A 13,161-nucleotide genomic window follows, 5' to 3' on the forward strand; every position below is an offset into this window, starting at 1 on the left:
GGGACTCAGGGTCTTACATTAATTCATTATAAAATATATGCACACTTTCTCTGGGTCAGCACAGTTTCAGATGCAGGGGAATAGCAGTGAGCAAAACAAAGTTCCTGCCTCATCGAGTTTACTTTTTAGGAGATAGACAGTAAACAAGTAAATTTGCAATGTCGGGGAGTGCTATGAAGAAAGATAAAGCAGAAAAACAGTCATGAAGTGACTGTGCTATTTTAGGTAGGGTCATACAGTTAGCCTCTTGCTAGGTGAGCTCTGGGCTGCTTCACCGTATGTCCTTTTTTCTTTATTTTTAGAGACACAGTATAGAATAATGAAAGGAGTGGGCATCCAACGTATTGCCTACCCAGCTATGTGACTATGGAAAGTTACTTAACCTGTCTGTTTCTTCATCTGTACAATGGCAGTAACCGTGCCCATCTCCTCTGTTGTGAGACGTAAAGATGAATGCCCAGCACACAGATAAACACTCAGTGATTGGTAATGAATATTGCCCCTTTGGATCTCTGGGACTTGTGTCCCTGCCATGGCTTGCTCTTCCAGCTTGGAGTCCTTGCAGCCCAGGATGGCTGTAGAATAGACCACAAGGGGCAGGGGCTTGTATTTTTGGTCGTTATTTTAAATCACTTTCCCTCATTGAGGTGTTCTTAAAAAACGAACACATTTTAAAGGTTTTATTACTCATCTCTAGGAAGACCCAGCCAGGAATAGATACTTGGAGAAATTATAAGGATTTTTTAAATCATAATAAAATTCTCCTCGCAGGTTCACAGTCCCTTATCTTCCATTTCCAATACAAAAAGCTCTGAACACCCCAAACTGACCTGACAGAAAGCTGTTTATAGTCTTTGCCCACTTACTGTGAATATGTGTACCGTTTCCTGCAGAAATAATACTGCTTTGCTTATGGGGTGCTGCTCCCAGCCCTTACAGCAGTGTATATGATTTATATACCATATTACTTTTCTAAAGTCTATACAATTCTGAATCTGAAATATATCTGGCTGCAAGGGATTAGGGATTATGGACCTTTATTGTATAATAACAGCAATAGATGTATTGCTCACCATGAGGAGATCTGTTCCCTTACAGGGAACTCATAATCTTAGAGTCACAAAACATAGTACTTGGAAAGGCCCTTAGAGATCGCTGCCAGCTTCTTTCACTTACAGATGAAATAACAATGATGTGCCCTGCTGGAGGGTTCAAAATTCTTTGTTACAGAAAAAGTTATTGCCAGTGTTTCCAGTGAGGGTGTGGGGAGAAAGGACAAGAAGTAGTCCCAGTGTATTTCCCACCCACTTTGTTCCCATTTCCCCTCATTATTTCTGTTCTAAGCCACCCCAGGTAATTAGCTTTTCTCAGAAGGAACTCCCATGCTGTCCCCAAAAGCAACCTATGGGGGTTGGGGGAGGGGCTGGGGCCTTGGAAGGGGAAGGTGAGGCGGATCATTGGATAAGCTGTGCATGCTAAGGGCTCCTTTCACGTGGAAACTGGTGTTCTACTCTGAGATGTTGTCAGAGTGCAAACGATAAGGACAGATAAATAATCATTGCCTGTGGGGGTTATCATTCTTTTTCATCCTTGGCTTATTTTATCTCTAGGGTGCAAATAGCTATGGGCAACTTGGCCTTGGCCATAAGGAAGATATGCTTTTGCCTCAGCAAGTGAATGACTTCTGTAAACCTGGACAGGTCAGGAGGATCACAGGAGGAGGGGGCCACTCTGCTGTTGTCACAGGTAACTTCCTTCAAAAGTAGATAGCCCCTCACTTTCTTATTTAGACATTTCCCCTTAGGTAGTCATATTGCCATCTTTTAGCCTTTTGTATTTTGCAGAGGAAAACAGTTTTGGGAAAGAGCCGAGGTACCATCAGAGAGTCCCAGACTGTCAGAGCTGAAAGGACTTCAGAGATGTTCTAGGCTCCCCCTAGGTTTTCCTTCTCCTCCCCACAACCCCATCCCCTTTACACCAGTGAGGCTTGTAAGGCTTGCGGTGAGATAATGACGCTAAGAGAGTCAGGCGGGTTGAGAAAGGTGAGTGCTTTATTCTGCGCCCCCGAGCGAGGTTCACCAGTCTGCAGACTGGCCGGTTAAGTCGTGCCCAGGGCAGAGCGAGGGAGGCATATATGCAGTTTTTGGGGTGGGGGTTGGCTGAGCGAGGTGGCAGTTGAGCAGGCCCCCCAGCGCAGATCGGGCATGGGCAGCCACATCCAGGAGTTGTTTATTGCACCAACGGTCTGCTGCCTTTTCTTGGAAACGCCAGGGGCCCCAGTCATGCGAGGAGGGGTCTGACTTGGCTCCTGGCCGCTTTGACCATGCCCGTAGCTGACCTAACAAGGCTCAGAGAGGAAAACTAATTGCTACAAGGTTACAAGAGAAGTTAGTGGCAGAGCTGCAACAGATAACACATTTTATACCTTATATATTGCTGTTTAACTTTCACATATGAGTTAGAGGTCTTTGCAATTAGATTGAATATTCCTTGAGAGCAAGAACTTCGTATTTTCCTAATTTCTCTCCCAGTACCTAGGATATAGGATTTAACAAGTTCTGTTAGGTTGGTGCAAAAGTAATTGTGGTTTAAAAGGTTAAAAATAATTGCCAAAACCCTAATTACTTTTGCACCAACCTAATACAAGTGCTACAGTATTGCGAAGGAGGGCATATTTCGTCCTGGTTAAGAACATGAACTCTGAAATCAAACTGTCTGGGTTCAAATCCTGGTTCTGTTATTTATTGGACGTGTGGCCTTGGGCAAATTAGTTAATTTTTCTGTGCCGGTTTCCTCTCTGTTACATGGAGGTAATAATGATGGATGAGAAGAACCAATGAGTTAACAGGGCTGCATTATGACTTTTATGGGTCCTTGGCATTTTTGCCCTGTGGACCCCTTCCTACATAAAGGACTGTTAGAAATTATATTTTACAACTGTATTGATATAAAGATGAATATAATCCAGGCAGGATTTAGTGTCTTATATTTATTATTCCATTTATTTTTTTTCTTATTTTAAAAGAATTTAAAATTCAAACATTGCTGTGGTCCTCTAAAAGTATTATAGGCCCTAGGCATTGTGCCGAAAGGATAAGTCAGTCTCCACAGAGAGAAAGCTTAGACAATACCTGGCACATTCTTAGTGCTGAATAAAAGTTGGCTTTTGCTGTTACAGTAGACGTTCAGTTTGGTGATTGGCCACTATTATAGGACTTGGAGCTTCCATTTAGGTATTAGATGTGAGCTCCTTGGCCCAAGGCCGTTTGGTCCAGTGCACATGAACACACTTGCTTATTAACATGGGTGGGAAGAAAGTTATTGAGTTTGTAAGTCCAAATAATCAGTGAGATCTTTTGCTCACTTTGGCAGTTATAATTACCCCTGTGCATACTGTCACCAAAGCCTTTGTATTTTGCAGATGGAGGAAGCCTTTTTGTTTGTGGCCTGAACAAAGATGGGCAGTTAGGGCTTGGCCACACAGAGGAAGTTCTGTATTTTACTCCCTGCAAATCCCTCCTTGGCTGTCCCATCCAACAGGTGGCCTGTGGCTGGGACTTTACCATTATCCTCACAGGTGAGTTTCCTCCTAGGTAAATCTTTATCACCACAAAGGCTTTGGCTGAGAAGAGCTTGATGGTGGTGATGCTGATTAAATAAAAGCCTCTTTTGTTTTCAAAACACACAAATGTTCTCTCCGGTTGTTAAGGAAAGTTGTGGATTGCCTTTTGCAAGGTGAGTTTAACCAGTAAAACTTTGGACTGGAAAACTTTTGCAAGACACTAGGGAATGAACTAGATCACCTTTTGTGGCCATTTCCTATCCTAGAAGTTCATGATAGCTGTGTGGCTGGGCCAGCTGACCAGGACTCCTGGCCACAGAGGAACATGGTGGGAGCAAGAGGAAGTCAGAGGTTGCCACAACAGTGATGGCAGCTTTTTCCCAGTGAGAGATTTAAAAATAAGTATAGTTGGGCAGAATTGTTCCGTCTCTGTGAAGCCCAGAAAGCAGAATAGAATGTAGAGGGATATGGGCAAAGGGTTAATCGAATACATTCGGCCCTTTGTATCTGTGGGTTTTGCATCTATGAATTCAACCAACTGCTGATCAAAACCAGCAGTACAGTATTTTGGATCCACAGTTGAGAATCCATGGATGCAGAGGGTCAACTATTCGTTGTTCTTTGCTACTTTATATAATGGACTTGAGCATCTGCGGATGTCCGTGGTGGGTGGGGGGGTCCTGGAGCCAATCCCCTCACAGATATCAAGGGATGACTGTAATGCAGTACTTACTTTGTCAGCCGACGTTTTCCTGGAAGCAGTTTTGCCCCATCCACCTTGCCATTCTGAATTGAAAGGACCATCTGTAGTTTCTGACTACGCTCCCTCTTTGCCAGTCCTCTGGCAAGGGCATCTTCTGACCAGTCACCCCCGCCTCAAACGCTTGTGGATTGTCACATGCATAGCTCACATCCCACGCCTTTTAGCACATGGCCTTCAATGACTGTTCCTTATCTACCCCTATTGTTGCCTTGTCTTTTATTCTCCACATTCTCCATGCTTCTCTTTCTGGTAATACCAAACAGTACATTTTGTTCTCTGGAACAATCCCTCTTGTCTCTCTGGTAAACCCTTATCCCGTCTTTAAAACCCTGCTCAGGTGTCACCATCTCTCTTCTGTGAAGGGCTTCCGTAATTGTGTCTTGAATTTGATGGTAATTATTAGAATCTAAATAATAGCTATCATTTATGAAGTGCTTATTGTAAAGGTCCTGTGCAGGGGTTGTAGGGAGTCAGTAGATAATACTCTGCTTCCTGCTCATATTTGGAACCAGTTGTGAGAAAGGTGGAGAACAGTCAAATAGGTGGAGATCAAGCTATTGGCTTTTTACTGATAAAGGCTAAGTTGGAGGACAGAGTTAATTGTCAGGCCAAGTAGTTCTGCTAACACTCCTCGGATCCAGACTTATCCCCCAAACTTGTGGCCTTTCCCATAGGGAAAACCCTTCCTATGTGTCAGAGTACCAGTGTACCCGAGGGGAAGGTGCCAAGCCCCACGTGTGTCCTTCCTTCCTTCTCCCAAGCTCACCAGGTGGTTAGGTTAGCCGTCCTCTGCTAGAAAGTGGTGAGTATGGGGAAGGGCAGGGAGAAAGGCCTGGGCTGTTATAATAATGGGAATTGTGTCACATGGAAACATGAAAAGGGAGGACCCAGAGCCTTCCCCTCCCAACACTAGGCTACCTGTTCCACACAGGTATTCATCCTGACTTAGGTAGTGGGATCGGCAGTCTGTGTAAAACAGCCCAGTGCCCAGCGGTTTGATTCCTAGAGGAACAATGAAAGCAGCGAATGTGGTTTGAATATGCTGAAGCACAGGGCCCTGCCTTCCTGATTTAGGTATTTATATTTTGCAGAAAATGGTCAAGTTCTGTCATGCGGCTCTAACTCCTTTGGCCAATTAGGAGTTCCTCATGGGCCTCGAAGATGTGTCGTTCCCCAGGCCATTGAGGTAAGGACAGCACCTACTATTCCGCTTCCCTGTGTCCATTTAGAGCATTTCCAGGGTATCACGGTTATCCCTCCCCAGACTGTAAGGCTCACTGGGTCCCTGAAAACCCATGGAGTAGTTAGGGTTGACGTTGAAAAACTGGTTTTTCTGGGAATAATTAGGTTGTGGGGATGGAGGTTGTGAGTGAAAAAAATCTGTTCATCTTCACCACACATTATTCATTATTGTGAGCTAAAACAATAAAGGTCATATATCTTATAAAGGCATGAATTACTTTTTACAGTTCTAAAATGAGTAATAATGGGAACTATGTTAGAAATAGGTCCAGATAGAAGGGACTTTTCTGAAGATCCGAAATTAGGCACATGGTGTAGGCTAGTGCTGTCCAGTGGAAATAGCCTGGGAGCCACATATGCAATTTCAGCATTTCTAGTAGCATCATTTAAAACAGGAAAGAGAAACAGGTGAAACTAATTTTCAAAATAATAGCTGTATTGAGATGTAATTCACCATAAAATTTACCCTTTAAAAATGTACAATTTTGTGATTTTTAGTATGTTTATAGAGACGTGCAACCATCACCATGATCTAATTTTGAAACATTTTCATCCCCAGGAGAGAAACTGTGTACCTAAGAGCAGTCACTTCCTAGTCTCCCCTCCGCCCCATTAATGTGTCTCTGTGGATTTGCCTATTTTGGTCATTTCATATAAATAGAATTATAATATCTGGTCTTTTATGTTTGGCTTCTTTCATTTTACCTTATGTTTTCAAATTTTATCCATGTTGTGGAGTGTAGGTGAAATGAATTTTAATAACTTTTGAATTAATCCACTGTATCCAAAGTATTATCATTTTATTTTATAGGCCATTAATATAAAAAATGTATTAATGAGGTATCTTATATTCTTCATTTTATACTAAGTTAAACTCTGGTGTACCTAATTACAGTGTGTCTCAATTCAGTCTTGTCATATTTCAGTTGTTCAATAGCCACGTGTAGCCAGTGGCTAGCATATTGGACAGCATGAGTGTTAAAGAGGACTCCTGGCCCTGGTTCAGAGCTCTTTTCACTGCATTATACTTAAAATGTACAATTTTTTGTGAAGTCTGTATTGTAAGTGATCATAATAGGACTATGGAGTTTTAAAAAACATATTCTGGGATCTAAAATGAGTTTTGCCACCTAAGCTGCTCCACTCCTATCTAATTTCCTTAAATTCTGACTCCGAGTGGGAGCTTTATTTTCATTGGAGAGAGTTTGGTTTGTTCCTATCATCTTGCTGAATTATGTCAGGTACTATATGGGGTTATGGTTTCTATGATGTTATAGTCTCTGTGGGCTGTGATAGCGAAACTACCACAGACTAGGTGGTTTAAACAACACACATTTATTTTTCGCATTTCTAGAAGCTGGGAAGTACAGGATCCTGGCACCAGCAGATTTGGTTTCTGGGAAGGGCCACTTCCTGGTTCATAGACAGCCACTTCTTGCTGTGTTCTTACATGGCAGAAGCGACAAAGGAGGTCTCTGGGGTCTGTTTTATAATGGCATTAATCCCATGCATGAGGGATTAATGACCTAATCACTTCCCAAAGACCTCACCTTCAAATACCATCACATAAAGTAATAGATCTTAATATATGAATTTCGGGAGAACATAAACGTTCAATCTATACCACATGTTATGCACGAAAGTCTAGAGTAGTCCCTGTTGTGGGAAGTGTAACTGCTTCCAATTATAAACAGATGGCTTTTTAAGAACCTACATATGAGTTATAATTAATTTAGCTAAGTCACATGACTAAAGAAGGCAGAGGGGAACATGGTTAAAGTATGTTAGATAACAGAATCAGGAGGTAAAGACCTTTTGACAGGCTGTATCCTATGGAACAACGAGAGGAATGTGCCAAAGTGAAATATAATAGAAATTCATTCATTTATTTAATAGCAACTATCATGTCTAGTGCTGTGTTTAGTCGGTGGGTACAAAGGTGAGTATGATCCAGTTCTAGCATTTGAGGATCTTATAGTTCAATAGTATATGTTAGACATAGAAACACCTAAATGCATTACCATTTTAGAACTATGCTAGGTGCTTGTATAGCCTCAGAGCAGGGGGTACTGAACTCTTTCTGGGGGAAGGGAGGGTGAGAACAGGCTTATGATGACTTGAAATTTGAGTAGAAGTTTACCTGGGTTAAGATGGGATGCATAGAGTAGGTACAAAAGAAGAGCGTTCCAGACAGAGGAACTGTGTAAGCAAAGGTGTAGCAGCAGAAAACAGGAGGGTTTGGGGTACTGCAAGCTGTTTAGTTTCATTGGAGCATAAGAAAGTGGTGGAAGTGCCAGCGGGGCGGGGGTCAGTCGGGGAGGTAGTGTATGACAAATGGTAAAAACAGTGAGGTAGGGAGGGGCCACATGGGGTAATACGGAGGATGGATTGAAGGAAGCTTATTCGGAAAGCTCTTCTTGCTAAGAATTCAGACAAGAGATGGTCCAAACTAAAGCAGTGGCAGTGGGGATGGAGAGCAAGCAATGGAGGTGAGTTGAAGATGTTGAAGAGATTGAATCCACATGTAAAGCCCTTTAGGTAGTTTTGAGAAACAAAAAAAAAAGGAAAGAAAAATCTTTTAAAGGACAACATGTTCAAATTTTATTAGCAGTCAGATTTGGGCTTCCCCAAAGACCTAATGTGATTGTGGGCTGCATTAACAGAAGTATAGTCTCCAAAAGAAGGGAGGCCAGAGCCCTGACCTTCTTTGTGGTAGTCAGACTGCATCTGGGACATTGCGTTCTCTTGTGGGTTTGGTGCTTAGGCCCTGGGCATAAAAGTGACTAGGACTCAGACACTGCCCTTGAGGGTCCTAAAGTTTAGAAACTTTAGAAACTGTGGACTTGTAAATAAGCTAAAGTGGTAAAGCTCCTCAGGGGCTGTGATTGATGTAGACACAGTTCCCTTCAAAGAGGGAGATTGACTAACCACAGAGTATTTAGAGGAAAGAAACCAAGAAGGGAAGGGGATTTGAAATTGGTGACTGATGGCTGATGGAATTGGGGATGTTTGGCCTAAAAAAGAGAGATGTGTTAGATCTATTGCGGTGTAATAAATTACCTTAAAATTTATTAGCTTAAAACAACAAACCTTTATTATCTCAGAGTTTCTGAGGGTCAGGAACTGGGAACAGCGTAGCTGGTCCTTCGTGAGGTGGCAGTCAGATGTCAGCCAGGGCTGCATGCTGTCTGCGGAGTGCTCAGCTAGGCTGGCGGATCCCCCGTCCGTATCCTCTCACCTGGCAGGGGAGGCTTCAGTTCCTTGCCACGTGGGCCTCACGAGAGGACTGTTCAGACGTGGCATCTGGCTTCCCCCTTGAGTGATTTGAGAGAGAGGCCAAGCAAGAAGCCTCGGGGCCTTTCATCACCTCATCTCTGAGTCACTCTTCACTTGCTTTTCCTGTTCACTAGAAGTAAGTCTCTAAGTCCAGCCCACATTCCATCAGGGGGAATTAAACTGCACTTCTTGAAGGGAGGGGGGGGGTCTCAAAGAATGTGAGGACCTATTTTTAAAACCACCACAAGACATCTTAGAGGACATGACAGCTGTCTTCACATATTTGCAAAGCATTGTCAACAGCTAGAGGCAGATAGGTTTGGCTCCACCAAACGAAGTAAACAGACCAGTGCAAAGATGGAACAGGCACCTAGAGAGGTGGTAAGCTGTGTCATGGGAAGTAGGTGTTTGGCAGGGGTTGGGTGGCCACTCGGTGGGATGTTGTAGAGAGGTTTCTAGTGTTGGATGGGGATTGGACTAGATCAGAGGTCCGAAAATTAGAACCCTTGGTAAATAAAGTTTTATTGGAACACAGGCATGCCCATTCATTTCTGTATTGTCTATGGCCCCTTTTATGCTACAATGGCAGAGTAATGGGATAGAAATTGTATGGCCTGCAAAGTCTAAGATATTTACTATGTGGCTCTTTATACAAAATGTTTGCCAATCCTGCCCTGAATGACCTTGAAGGTCCCGCCCCTCCCTGAAAGGTGTTGTGATCTGGTATTTTTAAGAGATTTTTGTCTTTTAGGGGCGCATATGGAGGTATTTGTGGATGGATATATTGGGGGTTAGGGGCTCTGAACCAATCAGACATGTAATGAGGACCATACTGCATTTTGGGCATCAGTTGCATAACATTTTGTAGATGGATGATTTCGAGATCTCAGTTCATTTCTTTGTTTTGACAGGTGCTGAGGGAGAAGGTTGTGAGTATTGCTGCTGGACTGAGGCATGCATTAGCTGCTACAGGTGATCATTTCACTTTTTCTCTTTTTCAGTTACAGTTGATATTCAATATTATATTAGTTTCAGGTGTACAGCATAGTGGTAAGACATTTGTATACTAACGAAGTGATACCCCTGATAAGTCTAGTACCCACCTGATATCATACATAGTTATTGCAATATTATTGACGATATTCCCCATGCTGTACTTTACATCCCTGTGACTATTTTGTTTGATGGTTGCCAGCTGGGAGGGTGTCTTTTGTGAAAAAGGTGAAGGGATTAAGAAATACAAATTGGCAGTTACAAAATAGTCATTTCACTTTTATCTTCTAAAGAGGCATGGAATAAGGAGAAACAGAGCTTTAGAAAAATAAATAAACTTTAAAAAGTAATTCAGAGTGTCCTCCTATGCTGCACATTTGATGAAAAGGACCCCAGTTCTATCAGATTAAGTCCTCGCTCTTATGACCCATTTAACCTTTAATATCTCCTCATAGGCCCTATCTTCAAATACAGTCGCATTGCAGGTTAGGGTGTCAACATGAATTTTGGGGGGACATGATTCAGTCCATGACAACCACAGTTTGCTTAACTAGTCACCCATTGAAGATCATCTGGTTGTTTTCAGTTTTTGGCTATTAAGAATAAAGCTATAAACATTTGTGGACAAGTTTTTATGTGAACATAAATTCTCATTTCTCTGGGATAAATGCCCAGGAGTGTGATTACTGAGTTGTATGGTAGTGCTTACATTTTACAAGCAGCAGCTCCTCTTAGAGATTAGCAGGGCTGGAGAATTGCCCATCATGGATTTACTTTCCCCTTTCTTACCAACTTTCTATAATTGCTAGTCTTATGTGCACATTTCTGTCCAGTTGCAAAGCAGCACAGTTTCCATTATGTGTTTAAGTTCATTGTAAGTCCTCCCCTCCCCCATTCATTTTGTAAATATTTCTGCACTCATTTCTAAAAGAGGACGATTTCTGAAAACATTACTAAAATTCCATCATTATCCCTACAAAAACTTAACAATAATTCTGTAATTTCATCAAATATCTAGTCAGTATTTAAATTTCTCTGTCTCAAAAATATTTTTTTTACAGTTTGGGTCAGGATCTGAATTAAGTCTATACATTGTAATTGGTTGATAATGTATCTCAAGTCTCTCTTTTTAAAAATATTCCTTTAGAAAGTTTTTATTGTGATAAAATACACATAGTAAAATATACCATCTTATCCATTATTCAATATATAGTTGAGTGATTTTAACATTATTCACATTATTGTGCAAATATTACACTATTTATCTCTAGAACTTTTTTCATCTTGCAAAACTGAAACTCTGTATCCACTAAACAATAACTCCCCATTTCCCTCCCCATTTCCCTCCCCACCAATCCCCATGCCCTGGCAGCTACCTTTCTACTTTCTATCTCTGATTTTGACCACTCGTACAGGTACCTCATATAAATGGAATCTTACAGTATTTGTTTTTCTGTGGCTTATTTCATCTAGCATAACACCCTCAAGGTCTATCCGTGTGTAGCCTATGTTAGAATTTTCTTCCTTTTTAAGGACGAACAATTTCATTGTATGTATGTACCACATTTTGTTTAGCCATGCATCTGTTGATGGGCACTTGGGTTGCTGTCATGTTTTAGCTATTGTGAATAATACTGCTATGAACATGGGTGTACAAATATCATTTTGAGATCCTGCTTTCAGCTTTTTTTAGGATATATACCCAGAAATAGAATTGCTGGATCATATAGTAATTTTATTTTTAATTTTCTGAGGAACCGCCATACTGTTTTCTATAAGGGCTACACCTTTTTACATTCCCACCAATACTGCGCAAGGGTTCCCAAATTTCTCCATGTCCTTGCCAACACTTATTGTCTATTTTTTTTTTAAACAGTATACATCCTCATGGGTGTGAAGTGGGTATATCATTGTGGTTTTGATTTGCATTTCCCTAATGACTAGTGATGTTGAGCATCTTTTCATGTGCTTAATGGCCATTTGTGTATTTTCTTTGGAAAAATGTCTGTTCGATTCCTTTGCCCATTTTTCAATCAGATTGTTTTTTGTGTTCAGTTTTAGGAGTTCTCTATATATTCTGAATATTAATCCTTTATCAGATCTCTAAAGTCTCTTATAAGTCTATAAATTCCTTTTCCTCTCTTTTTTATGCCTTGTAATTTATTTGTTGAGGACATTTTAAGTTTTGTTTTATCTCAACACTGTGCTCAGTTGTCATCACTTATATTTCACAAAGCAGGCTTGACTGTTTACAGCCTAAAGGCCTGTAGGTGAGAGGATATCACCAGAGGAACCAAACTGTAACGTCGCTATTGTGTGATGGATCCTACTTACACACATCTGACTGCAGGCCAAATGTATAAAATTTCATCTATTCATTTGTATGAGGTGCTGGACGTGGGTACATGAATTAGATTCAGTGAACATGGAAATAAAAGGCCGTTCCACTGAAATAGTGGCTATTAAGAAGCTATCTCGTAGTCATAAATTTATCTGGCAATTAGGAATCTTTGAGTTCATCTTGGTGTAGTAGAAAGGGCACCACATTAAGTATTAGGAGAGCTGAGTTCTAGTATTTTCTCTGCTACGTGCCAGCTCCCTGTATGACATTGGACAGATTCCATCCCCTCTTTAGGACCTAGTTTTCTCATTTAGTAAACCTGAGGAATGGACTTGATAATTTTCGAGGTTGTTTCTCGCTTGGTCTAGAGTCTAAGTGGTCCTTTCAGGTAAACCATGAACAAAGTGTACCAGTAATGAGACCCTGGAGGAGTCCTGGAACTTTCTGGAGGGAATTTTACTATGTTGGAATTTTCTCTGATGGTCTTAGATTGCCCTGAAGATTTGACTTGTGATTGGCTTGATGGTAATCCCTATGACCAATCAGAGGACCCTTGAAGCAATAAGCTTCTCCATAATACATGCGTTCACGGAGAATGAACTGGGAATCTCCCATAGCAGTGAGGTTCAGAGAGCAATTTAGTCTTACCCAGTAATCATTTTCTCTTTTTCTTCTGCTCCATTGGGAAGCAAGTGGCATCGTGTTCCAGTGGGGAACTGGTTTGGCATCATCTGGACGGCGGTTGTGCTCTGGGCAGACACTCCCACTATTTTTGACAGCAAAGGAACCGAGCAGAGTAACAGGTAAGACCCTTATTTCTTCGGAGTCCTATATTGATTCTTTGTCAAGAAGTGGAGACACAGGCATGCAGAAAATGGGTAAATGGAGTTTTGCTTTTGCCATTTCTTGGTCTCCCTGTCTTAACTCTCACTCCTAACCTTGTTGGAATTTTTGTGGGCCCAGTAAAAGCACCCCTCTTTGCTG

At 41.6% G+C, this 13,161-nt stretch overlaps 1 protein-coding gene across 12 annotated transcripts in view; it reads left to right on the top strand.

Moving 5' to 3' along the window:
• LOC308503679 (tryptophan 5-hydroxylase 1) overlaps positions 1–13,161 on the top strand; it is a 221,256-nt gene that overhangs the window by 29,022 nt on the left and 179,073 nt on the right. For all 12 annotated transcript variants that reach the window (XR_013994230.1, XR_013994231.1, XR_013994232.1 and 9 more), the window contains 5 exons: positions 1,611–1,746; positions 3,422–3,577; positions 5,417–5,511; positions 9,755–9,815; positions 12,867–12,980. Coding sequence is in view for 8 of the 12 variants with exons in the window: in XM_081063186.1 (XP_080919312.1) it covers positions 1,611–1,746; positions 3,422–3,577; positions 5,417–5,511; positions 9,755–9,815; positions 12,867–12,980 (562 nt within the window). In the remaining 4 variants the exon portion in view is untranslated. The remainder of the gene's footprint in view (positions 1–1,610; positions 1,747–3,421; positions 3,578–5,416; positions 5,512–9,754; positions 9,816–12,866; positions 12,981–13,161) is intronic.

The sequence above is a fragment of the Rhinolophus hipposideros genome (assembly GCF_964194185.1).
Source record: "Rhinolophus hipposideros genome assembly, chromosome: 10".
Classification (NCBI taxonomy): domain Eukaryota; kingdom Metazoa; phylum Chordata; class Mammalia; order Chiroptera; family Rhinolophidae; genus Rhinolophus; species Rhinolophus hipposideros.